This window comes from Centroberyx affinis, unplaced genomic scaffold (genome assembly GCF_046629955.1).
Source record: "Centroberyx affinis isolate AG114_WGS23_722 - 3 ecotype Tasmania unplaced genomic scaffold, CSIRO-AGI_Caff_v1 ptg007186l_1, whole genome shotgun sequence".
Taxonomy (NCBI): Eukaryota; Metazoa; Chordata; class Actinopteri; order Beryciformes; family Berycidae; genus Centroberyx; species Centroberyx affinis.
The window spans coordinates 34,065-57,502 of NW_027283635.1; the positions used below are offsets into that span (position 1 = coordinate 34,065).

Genomic DNA, 23,438 nt, shown 5'->3' on the forward strand with positions numbered 1-23,438 from the left:
AATTACACAATATAAACTATGGAGGAGTTTGGTTATTTTCCACATTTATGCCATCAGCCACCATCCAATAACTGAGAATTACCCCAGAGAACCAAGGTTCTTGAAAGGTGTTTTGTGGAACCAGATGGTTCTTCTATGGCATCACTCCGAAGAACCATTTCGGTTCTCTCTGTATTTTCCAGATTCATAACAGATTACCGCCTCAGTTTTACCACTTGAGTTATTTTGGCAGCACCGCCTGCTTCTGATCACTGAACTACGATTGATTGTTGATCAGTCAGATCTAGACAGACTGGGATGAAGATCTGTAGGAATAAATTAATAACTTGAACTTCTGACCATCTGAATGTCCTGGAAGAGATAAAAGCTCACCGATGCACAAAAATACCTCAAACTTATTATCTACATTAAAGAAAAGCTTAATTATCAAACCAAATCTCTCTGTCAGAGAGTTTCACTGTTAGCTCTTCATACAGTTTCCTTCTCTTGACAAAGAGTTCTGCTGGAGAGAACTTCGTCTTTCTGACATTTCTGGTTTGGATCCATTGTGCTTGTGTGTGGATGATCAGGGGGAGTTTAATATGCAACACTTTATTTGCATATTGACTTTCACTGGCTGTCACCTGGGCCGCTGTGACACAGTGAAGTGTCTCTGCAGCAGGAACTTCCTGAATCACCTCAGATTAGGGCTGGGCGATACGGCTGGAATCAATATCACGATAATCATAAGGATTTTTTTTCGATATCGATATATATGACGATATGGCTCACATAAGCAAAATCACATTAAATAATCAAATTAATGTTCATCATATTGAACCGAATGGTAATGTTTGGTGTGATGTCAAACTAAACTGAAATTTTCACATAATATTCCTACCATACTTCATTTTGTCTGAGTTTCTAAATAAAATTATCTTGTTCTCATCAGTTCAGACAGCAGAATTGTGCGTCTCGATATCCCAAAATCACCACATCATCACAATATAATCCCACTGAAAGACGATAAACGATAATATTGAATTATCATCCAGCCCTAACTCAGATCACCTTTTTTTTTTAATACGGGCAGCCAACAGAATAAAAGCTTTTCAACTTTCAAAATAGAAACCATCACGTCTAACATTTCACCCTGACAGGTTACACAGCATCCCAGCCTCCCCTACTGTCTGAAACCACAGAATCTGGATCAACTCAAACCCAAACTGTCAACATTTCCCCTCTGATGGATGTTTCCTTCACTGAAGCTGAAGCAACAGGAGAAAAGACAGAAATGATGCGGAGGAGTTTGTGTTGATCAGCATGACTCTGCTCCTGCTCCTGAGTTACAAACTGCTGACACTGCAATACAGAGAAAACAACAACAGATTTGCAGATTGGAGTTTTAGGATGTGATCAAACCTCCAGCTGGTTTTCTTTGGTCCAAACCAGAGAGGAAAAGTTTCCTTTATTGTATTTTTGTATTTGGTTCTTTTAGGTTCAAACTGACCAATCATAAGCCAACCAGAGCTTGTAAACAAAAGTCACATGACTCACAGCAGCTTGTTGATTGGACAGTTTGAACCTGTCATCCTGCAGGTTAGAGACTAGACTTCCTGTAACTTTATCTAACATGATGGACTTGTCTGTCTCTTCTTCTGTGGTGTTCACACCAGTTCAGAACACATGAAGAAACAGCTGAATATGAGCATCAGTCCTGCGAGGCTTTCTGTCTCCTTCTACCCATAATCCCCTATGGAACAACAGCTGAACAACGTATAACACTCATAAAACAGTATATTTGGAGTCTTTTCCTAACGAACGGCGTCACCAGGAGGGAGACAGCCGCCTCACAGGACAGACGAGTCGATCACACTGCGAGAAGCGCCAGGCCGCTCCCTGATAGGAGGCTGGGAATGAGGCACAAAGCGAACGGTCCAATCACAGCTTAGGAGGCTGATCCAAGGAGGCCGACAAGCGAGACGCAACACGGCACTAACCTAAGGTTTAACTCAACCAATCAGATTATTTCTGATTATTTCTTCTGAAAAATGTTTGTAGAAGTAAAACTCCAACTTTTTTGTCCCTCTGGTGATTTATGTTGGGTCATCTTTAATGATAAAATAATAATATTTCTTGAACAGATGATGTGAGAAATGAAGCTGCTCTGCTCCCATCTGCACCTGTTGCATCTTTCACACCTGAGGGAGGTGAAAACGCTGTGTGTGCCATCAAATCTTTAAACACAGGTGTGAGTTAGTCCACCCAGCAGCAGACAGAGCGAGGCGTCACTCTGCAGATCAGCCTGCAGAGCGGAGGAATCCACCGAGGACAGACAGCCAGAGAGCCAGAGAGCCAGAGAGACAGAGAGACAGAGAGACAGAGGGCCAGAGAGACAGAGAGCCAGAGAGCCAGAGAGCCAGAGGGCCAGAGGGCCAGAGAGACAAAGAGCCAGAGAGCCAGAGGGCCAGAGGGCCAGAGAGCCAGAGGGCCAGAGGGCCAGAGGGCCAGAGGGCCAGAGAGACAAAGAGCCAGAGAGCCAGAGAGCCAGAGGGCCAGAGGGCCAGAGAGCCAGAGGGCCAGAGGGCCAGAGAGACAAAGAGCCAGAGAGCCAGAGAGCCAGAGGGCCAGAGGGCCAGAGAGCCAGAGGGCCAGAGGGCCAGAGAGACAAAGAGCCAGAGAGCCAGAGAGCCAGAGAGCCAGAGGGCCAGAGGGCCAGAGGGCCAGAGGGCCAGAGAGACAGAGAGCCAGAGGGCCAGAGGGCCAGAGGGCCAGAGAGACAAAGAGCCAGAGAGCCAGAGGGCCAGAGAGCCAGAGGGCCAGAGAGCCAGAGGGCCAGAGGGCCAGAGGGCCAGAGAGACAAAGAGCCAGAGAGCCAGAGAGCCAGAGAGCCAGAGGGCCAGAGGGCCAGAGAGCCAGAGGGCCAGAGGGCCAGAGGGCCAGAGAGACAAAGAGCCAGAGAGCCAGAGGGCCAGAGAGCCAGAGGGCCAGAGAGCCAGAGGGCCAGAGGGCCAGAGGGCCAGAGAGACAAAGAGCCAGAGAGCCAGAGAGCCAGAGAGCCAGAGAGCCAGAGGGCCAGAGGGCCAGAGAGCCAGAGAGACAGAGGGCCAGAGAGACAGAGAGACAGAGAGAACAAAGGCAGGACAAAGGCAAGCATGTCATCCATAATCTTATGGGACAAAAACGCTTTCTTTTGCCTCCGCCATTATGATGGAATGAGTGCAGCGAGTGTCTAAATATGTCGTCACTGAAAGAGAGGTGTAGGCGGCACACACACACACACACACACACACACACACACACACACACACACTCCAAAATCCTGACCCTGACTCTCTGATATAAGCTCAACCTCTCAGCTGCAGGTGTCTTTTCAAAGTGAGAACAGAGGAAGAGTCTGGTGGATCGTCCCGGTCTCCCCGTCCCTCTAAACATCCAGTCCTCAGAGAGACAGAAACACAAGGACACCCCCCCCCCCCCCCCCCATCTCTCTGGCACAGCTCACTCCACCTGACAGACTGCAGGTAATAAAAGCCCAGAGGCTAAAATGACATTTTAAGGCAATGCTCCGGGTCTGCAACGTTCTGAAACCTGCCAGTTTACACCAGTGAGACTAGACGAGAGGTGTATCGTTTCCATAGCAACGACTCTCCGTACTTCTGTTCTTACTGACGGCTTTTCAGGTTTTTTTCTGCAGCTGGATAATTTGTAGCGTCTTAACAGATGAAGGAGGATAGTGATAGGGAGTTACTTGCTACAGTTGCAGTTCTAGCGTTGATGAAACGGCATAAAAAAAACGAGAGGGTGGAGAATTTGGAGCCGTCCACGGGTTCAACAGAATACCCAGGGGGCTTATGCAAATTCATGCCGTGAACTGGAGACAGGAGATCTCCCCTCTTTTGTCGGTTTCTCTCGTCTATTCCCGGAGCGTTCTGTCGTTTAGAGGAGTTGGCGTCTCCTCTGATGAGCAGAGGAAACACCAGCATGGAGACGGCTTTTCACCAGGGGAACAGCTGATGATGTCACCGTGACAGGTGAGCTGCAGCCCATCGATACAGAGAAAAACATATAACACTATTCTGTATGATGTATCCCATTACACAGGGGTGGGAAGATTAGCCTTACAGCTGACTTCGCTACGAGCTGATTGGCTGTTGAAACAGGTGACGTACCTTACGTTCTAAAAGCAGCCGCTGGCGACTCGACCAGCTGAGTCTCAGGCGCCACCAGCCGGCCTGATGGAGCTGAGAGCCGGTTTACACCGCTGAAACTTCTCCTGCAACGCTCTGAAACGACTTTGTCTCATCGCAAACCTTTGGTCTAAACTGACCTTTACGTTATGATGAACTTTTTCAGGTTGAATCTAGCCGAGCCTGATCAGAGAGAAAGCCTTTCTGGAAGGATTCTGTCTGTTTTGTTGTCTGTGTATCTAGAGAGACTCCAGGACCAAAAACCTCATGATGTGTCCAGATGAAGTGCGGGTTCACAGGTCGACTGTTACGGACAACTTCATATTCATAGAACTTCAATATTGTCCAATCAAAATGAAGCATTGTTCAGCATCCAATAGAAATAACCATCTCATTGCCATCTCATTGTTCTAACATTACTGTGAATCACCAGACGTTCCTATCAATATATTCAAAGTGAATATTACAGTTTCAACATCAACCAATCAGAGACAAGAAAACTGGTCAGGTGACCTGTCCTCAGCCCAAAACATTTCTGAAATGCTCCAACAGCTGCTACACAGTAAACACAACTAGGACATAAGAGCAGTGATTCTTTTTATAGCAGATCATAAGTTTATAAGTTTAAAGGTTTGCACAATTGTGATCTACACACAAGGTGCTGTGGCCAGGTGAGGGGGGGGGGGGGGGGGGTATTTGATACTCTACAATATTATGGAATATCAGTCTAGCTCATCCTACCTGCACTACTGAAGCAGGACAACTGCATGAAGGGGAACAACAGCTGGTGTCACTGTATACTGTAAAACTTCAATTAAAAGCCGAGTCCCAATTAAACGCAGTTTATTTTATTTTTTTACTTGCATTCAAACATCAGTCACATTAGCTGATCTCCATGGCTGCACACAGAACAAAGTACGACCTGAAATTCAAGCTGTCAGTTTCAAATTTGCTGAACAAAACTCAGGAGAAGCAGCAGCAAGACATTTCTCTGTTGATCCCAAGAGAGAGAGAGAGAGAGAGAGAGAGAGAGAGAGAGAGAGAGAGAGAGAGAGAGAGAGAGAGAGAGAGAGAGAGAGAGAGAGAGAATGGAGAAAAAATAAAGTTGAACTTCAACATCTGTCCGAGGAAGACGGTGAAAGGGCCAGAGAGCGTGGGGGGGAGGAAGAAATAACACAAATGAAAAGTACAACCTCTTGCTGCCATAAACTTTTTTCAGCTTTCATCCTTTCTAAGGTAGGCTACAGGTATTTTGATACGGGGCTCTCTCTCTCTCTCTCTCTCTCTGCCTCTCTCTCTCTTTGTCTCTCTCTCTGTCTCTCTCTCTCTCTCTCCCTGCCTCTCTCTCTCTTTGTCTCTCTCTCTGTCTCTCTCTCTCTCTCTCCCTGCCTCTCTCTCTCTCTGTCTCTCCCTGCCTCTCTCTCTCTCTGCCTCTCTCTCTCTGTCTCTCTCTCTCTCTCTCTCTCTCTCTCTCTCGGAGCAAGATCAAATGAATGATTCGTAATTGATATGTTATTCGATAGCCTAATTTTTATACAAGTAATATTCATATTGGTTTAAATAAACAATTTGATAGTATTTCATCCATATTTGCTGAGCAAGAGTTTTGAGCTAAAGGAATTAAAGGCCTGTCCCATACAGAGCCTGTCCCAAATATAGACCGGTTGAGTTCAGGGTTTGAAGCAAATAAAAGCCCGGGCTATTAATTGAAGTTTTATGGTATGTGGTAGATATTTTTTCTTTTTTTTACACTATGTTTCCAATATTGCCAATATTGGTAGTGGAATGTACATGAGTTGTATGTTGTAAGGAGGTCACAGCTACACTCTCCCTCCCTTCCCACCTCTCTGTCCTCTGGTCCTGTTCCATCTGGTTTCAGCAGCACTGGCCCAGCTGAGACCCATCTGACCCTGGAAACTTTCAGCCCATCTAAGAAGAGCCTTTTCTCTCAAAGGGTTTTGAAAAAGCAGTTTATGTAACAGACTACATGAACAGACATGTGCTTTTTGAACAATTCCAATCTGGTTTCAGGTCTAAACACAGCACTGAGACTGGGTCTGGGTCCTCTGTTATTTTCCCTGTATCTGCTCCCACTTGGGCAGATAATTAGGAATCATAATATCTCTTTCCACTGTTATGCTGATGACACTCAGCTTTATTTACCAGTTACTCCGGCTAACACCACCGGGCTTGACTCACTGAAGGACTGTCTGGGGTTAGGGTTAGATTATTGAATCCCTTGATGATCTTGCTAAGAGCGTTAAGCGCTCTGCCAAAAATTTGGGAATCATTTTTGATCCTGGCCTAAATTTTGAAAATCAAATCCAGGGAATAGGTCGCTCATGCTTCTATCAGCTGAGAAACATCTAAAAAATACGGTCTTTTCTGTCATTCCACGACCTTGAAAGAGTTTTCATGCCTTTATCTCCTCCTGGACTACTGTTCCTCTGTAGTCCGGCCTCAGGATCGAGGCTCTCTCCAGGCTGCAACCGGCTCAAAACGCAGCAGCCAGAATTTTGATCACATCTCTCCCATTCTGGCTTCTCTACACTGGCTCCCAGTCAAATTCAGAATTGATCTACTAATATCTTCTACTTATTTTTAAAGCCTTTAATGGTTCAGCCCCCGTATACATCTCTGATCTTCTGAAGCCTCACACACAGATCTTCCTCCTTAACGCTGCTCTCCATCCCAAAGTCCGGATTAAAAACCAGAGGGGACCGAGTCTTTGCCGTCAGGACCCCAGTCTGTGGAAGAGTCTTCCTGAGGAGATTCAGTCTGCCTGCTCTGTGTCATGTTTGAAGACTCGTCTTAAAACATACTTTTATTCAATAGCTATGATTTTTTTAGCTATGATATTTTATTTTGTTTTTATCTCTATTTTATTTATCTATTTTATTCTATTATACTTAATCGACGTGTCAGCACTTAATACCTTCTTATCCTGAAGAAGGCATTAAGTGCCGAAACATTGATTAAATTCACACTTTTGCATCAGAGTTACGACTGTAAAGCACTTTGTAACTCTGTTTTTTAAAAGTGCTATAGAAATAAAGTTTATTATCATTATTATTATTATTATTATTATTATTATTATTATTATTATTATTCAACCACCGTGAAATATCCCTTTAAATGCTTCAGAGGAATATTGAATTTATGACGTTACGTTTTATACTAATTCATTCACCAATCTTTTTTTTTCCTCTTATCAACACTTATCAATGTTTACATTGATAAGTGTTTTTTTCTTTCAGATGAACATTAATTAGGCTTCCTCCTTTGAAAGCCTGACAGGGAAAAGGTTAAAGGTGTGTTGCCATAGAAACCATTTACCCGCCTGAGCAAACCATCCGCCTCCCATCAGAGGAGAAGCAGCCCATCGTCCCGTCACTGTCCTGCTGAAGAGGAGCGTCTCTCACATGAAAGGCCTCAGTATCCCTCTGCTCCTCCTCTGTTTCTCCTCTGCTCCTCCTCTGTTTCTCCTCCTCTGTTTCTCCTCTGTTTCTCCTCTGCTCCTCCTCTGTTTCTCCTCTGCTCCTCCTCTGTTTCTCCCCTCCTTCTCCTCTACTCCTCCTCTGCTCCTCCTCTGCTTCTCTCCTCCTTCTCCTCTGCTTCTCTCCTGCTCCTCCTCTCCTTCTCCTCTGCTTCTCTCCTGCTCCTCCTGCTTCTCTCCTCCTTCTCTGCTTCTCTCCTCCTTCTCCTCTGCTTCTCCTCTGCTTCTCTCCTCCTTCTCTGCTTCTCTCCTCCTTCTCCTCTGCTTCTCCTCTGCTTCTCTCCTCCTTCTCCTCTGCTTCTCTCCTGCTCCTCCTCTGCTTCTCTCCTCCTTCTCCTCTGCTTCTCTCCTCCTTCTCCTCTGCTCCTCCTCTGCTTCTCTCCTTCTCCTCTGCTCCTCCTCTGCTTCTCTCCTCCTTCTCCTCTGCTTCTCTCCCCCTTCTCCTCTGCTTCTCCTGCTCCTTCTCCTCTGCTCCTCCTCTGCTTCTCTCCTTCTCCTCTGCTCCTCCTCTGCTTCTCTCCTCCTTCTCCTGTTTCTCTCCTCCTTCTCCTCTGCTCCTCCTCTGCTTCTCTCCTTCTCCTCTGCTTCTCTCCTCCTTCTCCTCTGCTTCTCTCCTCCTTCTCCTCTGCTTCTCTCCTGCTCCTCCTCTGCTTCTCTCCTCCTTCTCCTCTGTTTCTCTGCTCCTTCTCCTCTGCTCCTCCTCTGCTTCTCTCCTTCTCCTCTGCTTCTCTCCTCCTTCTCCTCTGCTTCTCTCCTGCTCCTCCTCTGCTTCTCTCCTCCTTCTCCTCTGTTTCTCTGCTCCTTCACCTCTGCTCCTCCTCTGCTTATCTCCTCTGCTCCTCCTCTGCTTCTCTCCTCCTTCTCTGCTTCTCTTCTCCTTCTCCTCTGCTTCTCTCCTGCTCCTCCTCTGCTTCTCTCCTCCTCCTCTCCTTCTCCTCTGCTCCTCCTCTGCTTCTCCCCTCCTCCTCCTCTGCTTCTCTCCTCCTTCTCCTCTGTTTCTCTCCTCCTTCTCCTCTCCTCCTTCTCTACTTCTCTCCTCCTTCTCTGCTTCTCTCCTGCTCCTCCTCTGCTTCTCTCCTCCTCTCCTTCTCCTCTGCTCCTCCTCCTCCTCTGCTTCTCTCCTCCTTCTCCTCTGTTTCTCTCCTCCTTCTCCTCTCCTCCTTCTCTGCTTCTCTCCTCCTTCTCCTCTGCTTCTCTCCTGCTCCTCCTCTGCTTCTCTCCTCCTCCTCTCCTTCTCCTCTGCTCCTCCTCTGTTTCTCTCCTCCTCCTCCTCTGCTTCTCTCCTCCTCCTCCTCTGCTTCTCTCCTCCTTCTCATCTGCTCCTCCTCTGTTCTTCCTCTGCTTCTCTCCTCCTTCTCCTCAGCTTCTCCTCTGCTTCTCCTCTGCTTCTCTCGTCCTTCTCCTCTGCTCCTCCTCTGCTTCTCTCCTGCTCCTCCTCTGCTTCTCCTCTGCTTCTCTCCTCCTCCTACTCCTCCTCCTCTCCTGCTCCTCCTCTGCTTCTCTCCTCCTCCTCCTCTGCTTCTCTCCTCCTTCTCCTGTTTCTCTCCTCCTTCTCCTCTGCTCCTCCTCTGCTTCTCTCCTCCTTCTCTGCTTCTCTCCTCCTTCTCCTCTGCTTCTCCTCTGCTTCTCTCCTGCTCCTCCTCTGCTTCTCTCCTCCTTCTCCTCTCCTCCTTCTCTGCTTCTCTCCTCCTCCTCTCCTTCTCCTCTGCTCCTCCTCTGTTTCTCTCCTCCTCCTCCTCTGCTTCTCTCCTCCTTCTCCTCTCCTCCTTCTCTGCTTCTCTCCTCCTTCTCCTCTCCTCCTTCTCTGCTTCTCTCCTCCTTCTCCTCTCCTTCTCCTCTGCTTCTCTCCTCTGCTCCTCCTCTGCTTCTCCTCTGTTTCTCCTCTGCTTCTCTCGTCCTTCTCCTCTGCTCCTCCTCTGCTTCTCTCCTGCTCCTCCTCTGCTTCTCCTCTGTTTCTCCTCTGCTTCTCTCCTCCTCCTACTCCTTCTCCTCTCCTGCTCCTCCTCTGCTTCTCCTGTTTCTCCTCTGCTTCTCTCGTCCTTCTCCTCTGCTTCTCCTCTGCTTCTCCTCTGTTTCTCCTCTGCTTCTCTCGTCCTTCTCCTCTGCTTCTCCTCTGCTTCTCCTCTGTTTCTCCTCTGCTTCTCTCCTCCTCCTACTCCTTCTCCTCTCCTGCTCCTCCTCTGCTTCTCCTCTGTTTCTCCTCTGCTTCTCTCGTCCTTCTCCTCTGCTCCTCCTCTGCTTCTCTCCTGCTCCTCCTCTGCTTCTCCTCTGTTTCTCCTCTGCTTCTCTCCTCCTCCTACTCCTCCTCCTCTCCTGCTCCTCCTCTGCTTCTCCTCTGTTTCTCCTCTGCTTCTCTCGTCCTTCTCCTCTGCTCCTCCTCTGCTTCTCTCCTGCTCCTCCTCTGCTTCTCCTCTGTTTCTCCTCTGCTTCTCTCCTCCTCCTTCTCCTCTCCTGCTCCTCCTCTGCTTCTCCTCTGTTTCTCCTCTGCTTCTCTCGTCCTTCTCCTCTGCTCCTCCTCTGCTTCTCTCCTGCTCCTCCTCTGCTTCTCCTCTGTTTCTCCTCTGCTTCTCTCCTCCTCCTACTCCTTCTCCTCTCCTGCTCCTCCTCTGCTTCTCCTCTGTTTCTCCTCTGCTTCTCTCGTCCTTCTCCTCTGCTCCTCCTCTGCTTCTCTCCTGCTCCTCCTCTGCTTCTCCTCTGTTTCTCCTCTGCTTCTCTCCTCCTCCTACTCCTTCTCCTCTCCTGCTCCTCCTCTGCTTCTCCTCTGTTTCTCCTCTGCTTCTCTCGTCCTTCTCCTCTGCTCCTCCTCTGCTTCTCTCCTGCTCCTCCTCTGCTTCTCCTCTGTTTCTCCTCTGCTTCTCTCCTCCTCCTCCTCTCCTGCTCCTCCTCTGCTCCTCTCCTCCTCCTCTGAAACAGCCTGCCAGTGTATAAAAGCTCAGAGCAGCAGAGGCTCAGCAGGTCTGAGCTGAACCTGAACACTCTGCAGCCTGAACATTCATTTGAGCACAGAGACAAGAGGAGACAGGAGGAGACAAGAGGAGACAAGGGGAGACAAGAGGAGAGGAGACAAGAGGAGAGGAGACAGGAGGAGACAAGAGGAGACGAGGAGACAGGAGGAGACAAGAGGAGACAAGAGGAGACAAGGAGACAAGAGGAGACAAGAGGAGACAAGAGGAGACGAGGAGACAAGAGGAGACAAGAGGAGACAAGAGGAGACAAGAGGAGACGAGGAGACAAGAGGAGACAAGAGGAGACAAGAGGAGACAGGAGGAGACAAGAGGAGACAAGAGGAGACAAGAGGAGACAAGGAGACAAGAGGAGACAAGAGGAGACAAGAGGAGACGAGGAGACAAGAGGAGACAAGAGGAGACAAGAGGAGACAAGAGGAGACGAGGAGACAAGAGGAGACAAGAGGAGACAAGAGGAGACGAGGAGACAAGAGGAGACAAGAGGAGACAAGAGGAGACAAGAGGAGACAGGAGGAGACAAGAGGAGACAAGAGGAGACAAGAGGAGACAAGAGGAGGCTGAGAGGCTGAGTGTGAACATCAGGAGGAACATGAGGAGGTGGGGAAAGGTTCAGCTCGATACGCCACACTGGCCTCAGTCTGATATTATCGTCATATTCTGACAATGAAGCTTTTTATTTCGGAGGAAAACCAAAATAAAAGCACAAATAACAAGTTTCTGAAAGGTAAATTTAACACTGTTTCAGATCTTTTTAAAGCCCGTTCAAATAAAATGTAAGAACCCTAAAGAATAATAAAAAAATAGAAATAACCTCCTCCTGGTTGTTTGCCTCCACCCATAAACTTTGTTTTATCATTGCAAGGACAGTCTTTATTTATTGAACATATATAATTAATGTGATTATTAGGTCAACTTAAAGGATTTTGGTGTCAAAAGTAAGTGACAGCACTTCCACCGTTTCTGTAGAATGACCCAAGATGGTTTTCTCAGCTACAGTGGTAAGCAAAACATTATGATGTCACAGTGAAGCTGACCTTTGAACTTTTGGATATAAAATGTCATCACTTCATCATTTTATCCTATTAGACATTTGTGTGAAATTTTGTCATAATTAGCGTATGAATTCTTGAGTTATGGCCAAAAACGTCTTTTGTGAGGTCACAGTGACCTTGACCTTTGACCTTTGACCACCAAATTATAATCAGTTCATCCTTGAGTCCAAGTGGACGTCTGTCTCCAGGTGTTCCTGAGAGATGGAGTTCATGAGAATGAGACGGACAGACTGAAAACATTCTGCCTCCGGCTCGGCTGTGGAGGCAGAAGAAAAGTAAAATCAGTAAAGTTCACATCTGTCTACTGGGGAGATTTCTCACTAGAAAAGCAGAAGAAAGAGAAGCAGCTCCGGTTCAGACTGGAACAGGTTTAACTCTCAAACACATCGACACACAGCAGTGATGGAGCTTTTCTCTGTGATGCTGAAGTCAGTCTGTTGCTGCTTTCTTCCTTCACTGGAAAACCAGCATGAAGTCCAGCTGAGCTTCTGCAGATCTGACCACAGGACACTTTCCCTGTTCCAGTGATTTAGTGAAACTGGTCAAACATTCTGTAATAAATCTGATAAGAGCGTTTCTTTAGTTTCTTTACTGTGTTAGCCTGCAGGGCGTGACACATGTTCATATTCTGTATTCATCTGGCTGTAAATACTTTCTGTTGCAGACAGTTAAGCTCGGTGGTCTTAGCAAACAGATTAAAACTAACATCACAAACTTGGGAGTGATTTTAGACTCTGATTTAAATTGTAATTCTCATTTTAACAAGGTCATTAAAACATTCTTTTTTCATCTTAGGAAAATCGCCAAAGTCAGACCTTTTTTAACTCAGAAAGATGCTGAAATACTCACTCAGGCTTTTATCACTAGCCGTTTAGACTGCTGTAATTCCCTTTTTACTGGATTACCTAAAAAGTCTATAAGAAAACTACAGCTGGTTCAGCCAGTCTGAACCAAAACAAAGGAAATGGATCACATGACCCTGCACTGGCTGATCTTTGTCATATGTTTTGGTTAACTCTGCTGGTGAGGCGGTTAATTCTTATGAACTGGAAGGCTCCCTACGTTCCCACTCTTTCTCGTTGGGCTGGGGACGGCTGGAGTAAATCAAGCGTACCCTGCGAGGCTCCATACCCGAGTTAGATGGAATTTGGCAGCTGTTCTCAGAATGTATAGATAGCATTCAAATGATCCTGCCACCTCCCGACTGAAAAACCTCTATCTCTCCTCTTTAGGATTGACCTTGACCTGCCTATCTGACCTTTGTATATTTACACCACGACCTCTCTTTAACCATAACTTACTTCATACCCCCCCTTTTTTTATATATATATATATCTTTTCCTCCCCTTCTATATATTTACTTATGTATTTATTTATTTTTTAGTTTGTTAATCTCTCTTGTTGTTGTGAAGCTCCATGTGTTGTATTGAGGTGTACCTGTGTTTTGTTTGTGATACGCTGTTTGATTTGTAAACCTGAAAAAACCCATAAATAAATCATAAAAAAAAAAGACTGCACTGGCTACCTGTATCCTTTAGGATTGATTTTAATGTTCTTTTACTTGTTTATAAAGCTTTAAATGACCTTGCTCCTCCCTGCATCAGAGATGTTCTTTCATTTTATGTTCCAGCCAGATCACTGAGGTCCTCCACCGCTTTTCTTTTAAATGTTCCTGATGTGTCCCATAAAAGTCCCGGTGAGATCGCCTTCTGTTTTTATGCCCCTGAACTGTGGAGCTCACTGCCTGGACATCAGACTGGCAAGCTCTCTGTATTTTTAAAAGGAAATTATCTTTTTAATCTGGCTTTTAATTTTAATTTGGAGTAATGTTATAGCTTTAGTTTTTAAGTTCTAATCATTGGTTTTTACTTTATTTTTATCCCTGGTGTTTATTTTATTGTATTTTTATTTTATTTTATTGACTCTTATTTATTTATTTTTTTTAACATTGTATTGTTTTATTGTTGTAATTTTGCTGTGTGAAGCACTCTGGGCCGCATGCTCGTATGAAAGGTGCTGTGTAAATAAAGTTGAGTTGAGTTGTTGCTGCTGCCGTTTCTCACCATTGAAAACGAGAAGCTTCCCTCAGTGTGTTTCTGAGGTTTAAATAAATGTTCAGTCAATCAATCAATCAATCAATCAATATGGCCCTCTGCAGACTGCTAATGTGAATTCAATGCACATTGATTACATTACAATTTATTGCTTTATTGTACAGTTCTTTATGGACTCACCCAGCTGAAACTGTCTGCTGTTCAGAGCGGAGGAGAAAACTCTCATCAGACTGCAGGATCTGATTCATATCGGCACATTTTTGTATCGCGAGTTTTCATGTGTGGAACTTTCACTGCGTCCCTGTAGCATGCAGAGTGAAGCTCTCAGAGACACTTTATTCAGATCCATCCAGAGTTGATATGAGCTGACAGACAGCAGGTGTTGGCCAGTGTCTCCTGGTCTGGAGCCTGGTGGAGCCTCAGCTTCAGGTCGTCTGACTCCATCTTGTCTCCTGCGTCGACTCAGCAGACTTCAGCTGAAAACTCTGTTCTGAATCACATTTCTTACACATCAGACCGCAGCTGAAACCACAAACATTTTCCCAACTCCGTAACTCTGCGTCAGATTTTTGTATCGGGAATTTTCGTGTCCGTTCCTAAACATGAAGCTGTTTTCCTTTTGGACCGGAGTTCAGCTGATGAGCTCCAGCTGATGTTCCAGAGAGTTTCAGAGTCAGACTGAGGGGTTTGATGCAGGTGAAGTCGTCCTGCAGTCGCTCACGGCGTTTAAAGGCTTAAATGTGACGTTTCAACTCTTTACCTCCTGACAGATGTTCCATCAAACCACCCAGTGAGCAACCGGGATTTCAACGTTGATTTCTAGTTGAAAACTGGGTGATATTCGGTCTGAACGTCTCTTTTCTTCCTCTTTCCAACCAGCTAAAATGTGGTTACAACATCAATGTTTCACAAAACACAAATTTGTTTCATAATTTGATAATTTGTTCAGTTGTAGCTTGAAAGAGAGACGATATTGATTAGTGTGAAGGTAATTCTTCAAAGTTCACATTTAGATGTGAACGTTAAATGTGAACGTTCAATCAACGTCTTCAAATAGTCGGTGAAAAAACTTTCACTTTTGAACCTGTTTTGAACGTCTTTTCACCGCTGACCACAGTCATTTTTTAAACGTCTTTTCAACGGATTTCCAGCAGCATCCAAACCTTCAAACGGCCGTTTCCTCCTCCTCCTCCTCCTCCTCCTCCACCTCCTCCACCTTTAACTTTTCACTTTCCCTCTGAATAAACAGACGGTGAGTCTCCAGTTACACCGAGCGGACTTCTGATCTCTGTGGACTGACAGAGCCGACCGCTTCGACTGATGACAGACAGATGAGAGGGAGGAAGAGAAAACAGAAAAGAAAGACAGGAGAGGAAGGAACATACCTTTCTTTTTGAGCGTTCAGATTTCTTGGACATATTCTTCATCTTTTTATGAAGATGGAACAACACCTGAAAGTAAAGCAAAGCATAATTAGAAGAAGGAATCTCTGTCGTATCACTACTGTCCTCGTTCTACCTGTTAGCATGACAGAAGCATCAGTTCTTCATGTTCTCCAGCCTGTTGACAGCAGAGAAACATCACACAGTGTAGAAGTCTTCTTCATGCATTTATCCTTCATCAGTCTCTGATGAGCATCTCAGATGATTCTCTCTTTAAAAGTCCCACATCATGTAAAGCAGGACTCCCCTCTCCTCTGTGATCATAAAGGAGTTGGATGGTCTATCTAAACATGGTGAAAGTATCACGTTTCACTCTGGAAACGGTTAGCCAATAGGAACGGAGGGTCGTTAATATTAATGAGCCTTAAAGACACGGAGACAGAAACGGCCTGTTCTCGGTAAGGCTCAGAGAGATGCTGGAAAATGAACATGGAGAAATGGATTGAGAGTGTTTTTGGTTCATGACACCACACACACAGCTTTGGATGGACAGAAACACACTAAATGAAACTCTGGACAGGGCAGAATATGGGACTTAAATGTTACAGAGACAAATTTGTATTGACAACAAAACTTGTGTCTCTGTGCCATCGAGCTCCAGACTGAGAGGAAAACACAATCTGGTTTTCCAGACAGAGCCACAGAGCAGCAGATTATCAGCCTGCAGGATAAAGAGAGACTCTGCAGCGGCTTCAGTTTCAGCTAACATGATGACAAGCTGACAGAAATACCAAATATATATTTGTTTTCAACACAATCTAGAAATATCAGCTGGGTTTGGATGTGAACCTAGCAGCAGGGATGATGATGCGTCTCCACCAGCAGCTCTATGAGACAGTGACGTCTTCAAGTTTAACTTTAGTTAATAAGCAAAGTGATAGAAAAAGTAGTAGCACAGTGATAAAAACACAGACAGAAGAGATGCAATCAATAATCTATTCAACAACACAGCAGAAAACAGAATCTATTTTTTAAGATGATGTTTGTGTTTATTGGAGACGGACAGGAAGACGGTGAGTCTGCATGTCAAGACTTTTCTGTTCACCAAGAAATTTAGGGCAACGCTTATCTGCACTGGAATATTTATATATATATATTTTTTATCTTTTATATCTTTATCTTTTTTTATCTTCTATATATTTTTGCACTGTATTTTTAAATGTGATTTTAATGCACTTTCACTTTTTATGTTTTTTATTACCTATGTCTTTATTTTTCTTTTATTTATGTAAAGCACTTTGAATTGCCGATGTGTATGAAATGTGCTATATAAATAAACTTGCCTTGCCTTGAAGTTAAAGAAAGCAGTTCAGTGTCTGCTGCTGGGCTAGTTACCCAGGAAACACCCAGGAAACACCCAGGAAACACCCAGGAAACACCCAGGAAAAACCCAGGAAACACCCAGGAAACACCCAGGAAACACCCAGGAAAAACCCAGGGGGGGGGGGGTCAGTAAATCTTCAGTTTATTCCTCTATGAAAAATACATGAAATCCATCCATCAGTGTTTTTACAGCCAGACTGAACCTTTAAAACACACAGACTGAACCTTTAAAACAGACTGAACCTTTAAAACAGACTGCACCTTTAAAACACACAGACTGAACCTTTAAAACAGACTGAAGCTTTAAAACAGACTGAACCTTTAAAACAGACTGAAGCTTTAAAACAGACTGAACCTTTAAAACAGACTGAACCTTTAAAACACACAGACTGAACCTTTAAAACACACAGACTGAACCTTTAAAACAGACAGACTGAACCTTTAAAACAGACAGACTGAACCTTTAAAACAGACTGAACCTTTAAAACAGACTGCACCTTTAAAACACACAGACTGAACCTTTAAAACAGACTGAAGCTTTAAAACAGACTGAACCTTTAAAACAGACTGAACCTTTAAAACACACAGACTGAACCTTTAAAACAGACTGAACCTTTAAAACAGACTGAACCTTTAAAACAGACTGAACCTTTAAAACAGACAGACTGAACCTTTAAAACAGACAGACTGAACCTTTAAAACAGACTGAACCTTTAAAACAGACTGCACCTTTAAAACACACAGACTGAACCTTTAAAACAGACTGAAGCTTTAAAACAGACTGAACCTTTAAAACAGACTGAACCTTTAAAACACACAGACTGAACCTTTAAAACACACAGACTGAACCTTTAAAACAGACTGAAGCTTTAAAACAGACTGAACCTTTAAAACAGACTGAACCTTTAAAACAGACTGACTGAACCTTTAAAACAGACAGACTGAACCTTTAAAACAGACTGAACCTTTAAAACAGACTGAACCTTTAAAACAGACTGAACCTTTAAAACAGACTGAACCTTTAAAACAGACAGACTGAACCTTTAAAACAGACTGAACCTTTAAAACAGACAGACTGAACCTTTAAAACAGACTGCACCTTTAAAACAGACTGCACCTTTAAAACACACAGACTGAACCTTTAAAACAGACTGAACCTTTAAAACAGACTGCACCTTTAAAACACACAGACTGAACCTTTAAAACAGACTGCACCTTTAAAACACACGGACTGAACCTTTAAAACAGACTGAACCTTTAAAACAGACTGAACCTTTAAAACAGACTGCACCTTTAAAACACACAGACTGAACCTTTAAAACAGACTGAACCTTTAAAACAGACTGAACCTTTAAAACACACAGACTGAACCTTTAAAACAGACTGAACCTTTAAAACAGACTGAACCTTTAAAACAGACTGAACCTTTAAAACACACAGACTGAACCTTTAAAACAGACTGAACCTTTAAAACACACAGACTGAACCTTTAAAACAGACTGAACCTTTAAAACACACAGACTGAACCTTTAAAACAGACTGAACCTTTAAAACACACGGACTGAACCTTTAAAACAGACTGCACCTTTAAAACAGACTGAACCTTTAAAACAGACTGAACCTTTAAAACACACAGACTGAACCTTTAAAACAGACTGAACCTTTAAAACACACGGACTGAACCTTTAAAACAGACTGAACCTTTAAAACAGACTGAACCTTTAAAACAGACTGAACCTTTAAAACAGACTGAACCTTTAAAACACACAGACTGAACCTTTAAAACAGACTGAACCTTTAAAACACACAGACTGAACCTTTAAAACAGACTGAACCTTTAAAACACACAGACTGAACCTTTAAAACAGACTGAACCTTTAAAACACACAGACTGAACCTTTAAAACAGACTGAACCTTTAAAACACACGGACTGAACCTTTAAAACAGACTGAACCTTTAAAACAGACTGAACCTTTAAAACAGACTGAACCTTTAAAACAGACTGAACCTTTAAAACAGACTGAACCTTTAAAACAGACTGAACCTTTAAAACAGACTGAACCTTTAAAACACACAGACTGAACCTTTAAAACAGACTGAACCTTTAAAACAGACTGAACCTTTAAAACAGACTGAACCTTTAAAACAGACTGAACCTTTAAAACACACAGACTGAACCTTTAAAACAGACTGAACCTTTAAAACACACAGACTGAACCTTTAAAACAGACTGAACCTTTAAAACACACAGACTGAACCTTTAAAACAGACTGAACCTTTAAAACACACAGACTGAACCTTTAAAACAGACTGAACCTTTAAAACACACGGACTGAACCTTTAAAACAGACTGAACCTTTAAAACAGACTGAACCTTTAAAACAGACTGAACCTTTAAAACACACAGACTGAACCTTTAAAACAGACTGAACCTTTAAAACAGACTGAACCTTTAAAACACACAGACTGAACCTTTAAAACAGACTGAACCTTTAAAACAGACTGAACCTTTAAAACAGACTGAACCTTTAAAACAGACAGACTGAACCTTTAAAACAGACTAAACCTTTAAAACAGACTGAACCTTTAAAACAGACTGAAACTTTAAAACAGACTGAACCTTTAAAACAGACAGACTGAACCTTTAAAACAGACTGAAACTTTAAAACAGACTGAACCTTTAAAACAGACTGAAACTTTAAAACAGACTGAACCTTTAAAACACACAGACTGAACCTTTAAAACAGACTGAACCTTTAAAACACACAGACTGAACCTTTAAAACAGACTGAACCTTTAAAACAGACTGAACCTTTAAAACAGACTGAACCTTTAAAACAGACAGACTGAACCTTTAAAACAGACTAAACCTTTAAAACAGACTGAACCTTTAAAACAGACTGAAACTTTAAAACAGACTGAACCTTTAAAACAGACAGACTGAACCTTTAAAACAGACTGAAACTTTAAAACAGACTGAACCTTTAAAACAGACTGAACCTTTAAAACAGACGGACTGAACCTTTAAAACAGACTGAACCTTTAAAACAGACTGAAACTTTAAAACAGACTGAACCTTTAAAACAGACTGAACCTTTAAAACAGACTGAAACTTTAAAACAGACTGAACCTTTAAAACAGACAGACTGAACCTTTAAAACAGACTGAAACTTTAAAACAGACTGAACCTTTAAAACAGACTGAACCTTTAAAACAGACGGACTGAACCTTTAAAACAGACTGAACCTTTAAAACAGACTGAAACTTTAAAACAGACTGAACCTTTAAAACAGACAGACTGAACCTTTAAAACAGACTGAAACTTTAAAACAGACTGAACCTTTAAAACACACGGACTGAACCTTTAAAACAGACTGCACCTTTAAAACAGACTGAACCTTTAAAACAGACTGAACCTTTAAAACAGACTGAACCTTTAAAACACACAGACTGAACCTTTAAAACAGACTGAAACTTTAAAACAGACTGAACCTTTAAAACAGACTGAACCTTTAAAACAGACGGACTGAACCTTTAAAACAGACTGAACCTTTAAAACAGACGGACTGAACCTTTAAAACAGACTGAACCTTTAAAACAGACGGACTGAACCTTTAAAACAGACTGAACCTTTAAAACACACAGACTGAACCTTTAAAACAGACTGAACCTTTAAAACAGACTGAACCTTTAAAACACACAGACTGAACCTTTAAAACACACAGACTGAACCTTTAAAACAGACTGAAACTTTAAAACAGACTAAACCTTTAAAACAGACTGAAACTTTAAAACAGACTGAAACTTTAAAACAGACTGAACCTTTAAAACACACAGACTGAACCTTTAAAACAGACTGAAACTTTAAAACAGACTGAAACTTTAAAACAGACTGAACCTTTAAAACAGACTGAACCTTTAAAACACACAGACTGAACCTTTAAAACAGACTGAACCTTTAAAACACACAGACTGAACCTTTAAAACACACAGACTGAACCTTTAAAACAGACTGAACCTTTAAAACAGACGGACTGAACCTTTAAAACAGACTGAACCTTTAAAACAGACTGAACCTTTAAAACAGACTGAACCTTTAAAACAGACAGACTGAACCTTTAAAACAGACTGAACCTTTAAAACAGACAGACTGAACCTTTAAAACAGACTGAACCTTTAAAACAGACGGACTGAACCTTTAAAACAGACTGAACCTTTAAAACAGACTGAACCTTTAAAACACACAGACTGAACCTTTAAAACAGACTGAACCTTTAAAACACACAGACTGAACCTTTAAAACAGACTGAACCTTTAAAACAGACTGAACCTTTAAAACAGACTGCACCTTTAAAACAGACTGAACCTTTAAAACACAGACTGGGAGGAGGAGTTGTGGAGAAACAGAGTTCAGCTGCAGGTCTTGATGTTTCTGTATCAGCAGACTGAAGGATCAGCTGAGTCTGAAGGTCCAAAGAGCGTCACGCACAGCGGCGTCAAACTCAACACATTTAGACCGGACAAGAGCGGAAACTACACTGATCTGCCTTCAGAATAAAAGCATAAACTTTGACATCTATGGTTTAAAGCTGCATTCCTTTAAACTCTGAACTCTCTTGAGAAAACCGACTTCCGACACGGAAAAGTGCAACAGAACGGCCGTCCAAGATCTATTCCGGCCGAGTTCTCCGACGTAAACACAGCTGACATCACTGCAGTATGACGTCACAGCGGCATGACATCACTGCGGTATGACGTCACAGCGGTATGACATCACAGCGGCATGACATCACTGCGGTATGACGTCACAGCCATATGACGTCACAGCGGTCAGATAGCTAACGTTAACGTCAGTGGGAAAGAGTGCTGCGTTCATGTTTTCCCGAGCAGACGCACTGGAACGCATTTAGAGCAGAAGTTGATAATTCCAACTCCGGACTATCGACTTCCGACTTACAGTGGAATGCAGCAATAGATTATATTTGGATAGAAGGAAAGCACAGAGCGATTCAGTGTTGGATTATTCTGACTGACCTGACTGTTGGGACTGGAGCTCATATTGTCGGCTATTGGCTTTAGGAACAAACAGTATATCCTTCTCCTTTTGAGTCTGTGGAGTTTGTCATGTTGCACAGGACTATATGGGTATAAAATATGCTGTGGAAAGGACATTTTGGAAAACTGCATTTTAATTTGCTACAGATTCCCCCATAAATCCACTTATTTTTTTATTTTTTTACTTTGGTACGCAGTAAAGGTTTTATTTTGAAAGTTATAACCGGAAGTGTTGGTCTTTATTACGGCTAACTTGACAGTTGGTTTTACGCACAGGGTTTATGGCAGCGCAGCGCCTTCGCCCTTTGATCGCCCCGTGCGGTTATTAATAAGATTTTAGAGTTAATGAAAGTCAAACATTAGCTCACCTTGGAGTAGCAGCAGGTGATGAGCAGCAGAGGCAGCAGGTAGCCGATCACCAGGATCGTCACCTTGTAAGTCTGTTTGGAGGCGCCGAACCACTTCTCCCAGCAGAACGTGCTGTTCGGGGCTTTGGGGTGGCTCGTGAGGATCTGGTGCTGAGCCACCGGCACCGAGAAGATGAACGACAGCGTCCAGATCGCGCACACTCCGGCCAGCGCGTTCCGCCGGCTGCGGATGCACGGAGACTTCTTGGAGTGAACCACGGCGATGTACCGGTCCACCGACATGGCCACCAGCGTGAAGATGCTCACCAGCATGCTCACCATCACGAAGTAGTGGCCGAACTTACACAGGAAGGCTCCGAAGATCCACTCCGGCAGAGAGTAGATGGTCGCGTGCAGCGGGACGCAGAACAGCAGGAAGCTCAGGTCCGCGATGCTCAGGTTCAGGATGAAGATGTTGGTCGTGCTCCTCGAGCGCTTCCCCGGTTTGATCTTCCCGATCACCACCATGACCAGAGTGTTCCCCACCACGCCGAGCAGGAAGATCAGGCCGAAAATGAGCGGGACGATGACGGCCTCCGGGCCGGCCTGCCCCTCCCCGGAGCCCCGGTCCGACCGGTTCGAGTCCAGGACTTCGGTCCAGACTGAGGACTCGTTGCTCGGCAGCAGCATGGCTCCGCCGCCGGAGTTCGGGAATGTCAAACAGCAACTAGAACACAGTTCTCCTGAAACTACTAGAACACAGTTCTCCTGAAACTACTAGAACACAGTTCTCCTGAAACTACTAGAACACAGTTCTACTGGAACTAGAACCCTCCAGCTGGGACACGGCAGTCATGGTAACAGCTGGAACTCAAACTGCAGCTGTAACGTTCCACCTGCAGCACCGCGCGCTCGTGCCTCCAAACCGGCTGAGTGAACCAGTCAAGTCAGCCAGAATAAAACATACCACTTCCGGCCAAAGTTTTCCAAAAATAAAAGCACGTCTCTACCGGCACAGTCATTAACATGACGTCATCTTTTACGTATCTATGTTATAGCAGCACTTTCACTTTGTATTTAATTAAGTAATTCCGTTCAACATTTTGTCGCTCTGCACACTCACAATAATCAATCATTGTTTTATTTTCAAAATTGACACATTTGACGCTTTTATCTTGGAGGAAACATCACTACCTCCGGGTTTATCCTGACTAACTGTCTCTAGCTTGACAGGTTCCTTCGCTCGTTCGTTCTGCTTGTAACGCGATCAGTAGAACAGAGGAACGAATTCCTGTTTTACTCTGCTGGGAGTTCAGTTAGGTTCTGAATGAAGGTCTGCAGGTTCAGACCAGCAGCTCACCTGGAGAAACTCTCTCTCTCTCTCTCTCTCTCTCTCTCTCTCTCTCTCTCTCTGTGTGTGTTTGTCTCTCTCTCTCTCTCTCTCTCTCCCTCTGTTTCTCTCTCTCTCTCTCTCTCTCTCTCTCTCTCTCTCTCTGTGTGTGTGTTTGTCTCTCTCTCTCTGTCCCTCTCTCT

At 43.9% G+C, this 23,438-nt stretch overlaps 1 protein-coding gene across 1 annotated transcript in view; it reads right to left on the reverse strand.

Annotated features, from left to right (window-relative positions):
* The window catches only part of galr1b (galanin receptor 1b), a 40,404-nt gene extending 17,809 nt beyond the window's left edge, over positions 1-22,595 (reverse strand). The window contains exons 1-2 of the mRNA XM_071513457.1: positions 21,927-22,595; positions 15,123-15,188 (exon numbers count right to left, since the gene is read on the reverse strand). Coding sequence (XP_071369558.1) covers positions 15,123-15,188; positions 21,927-22,595 — 735 coding nt within the window. The remainder of the gene's footprint in view (positions 1-15,122; positions 15,189-21,926) is intronic.
* Positions 22,596-23,438: the final 843 nt, after the last annotated feature.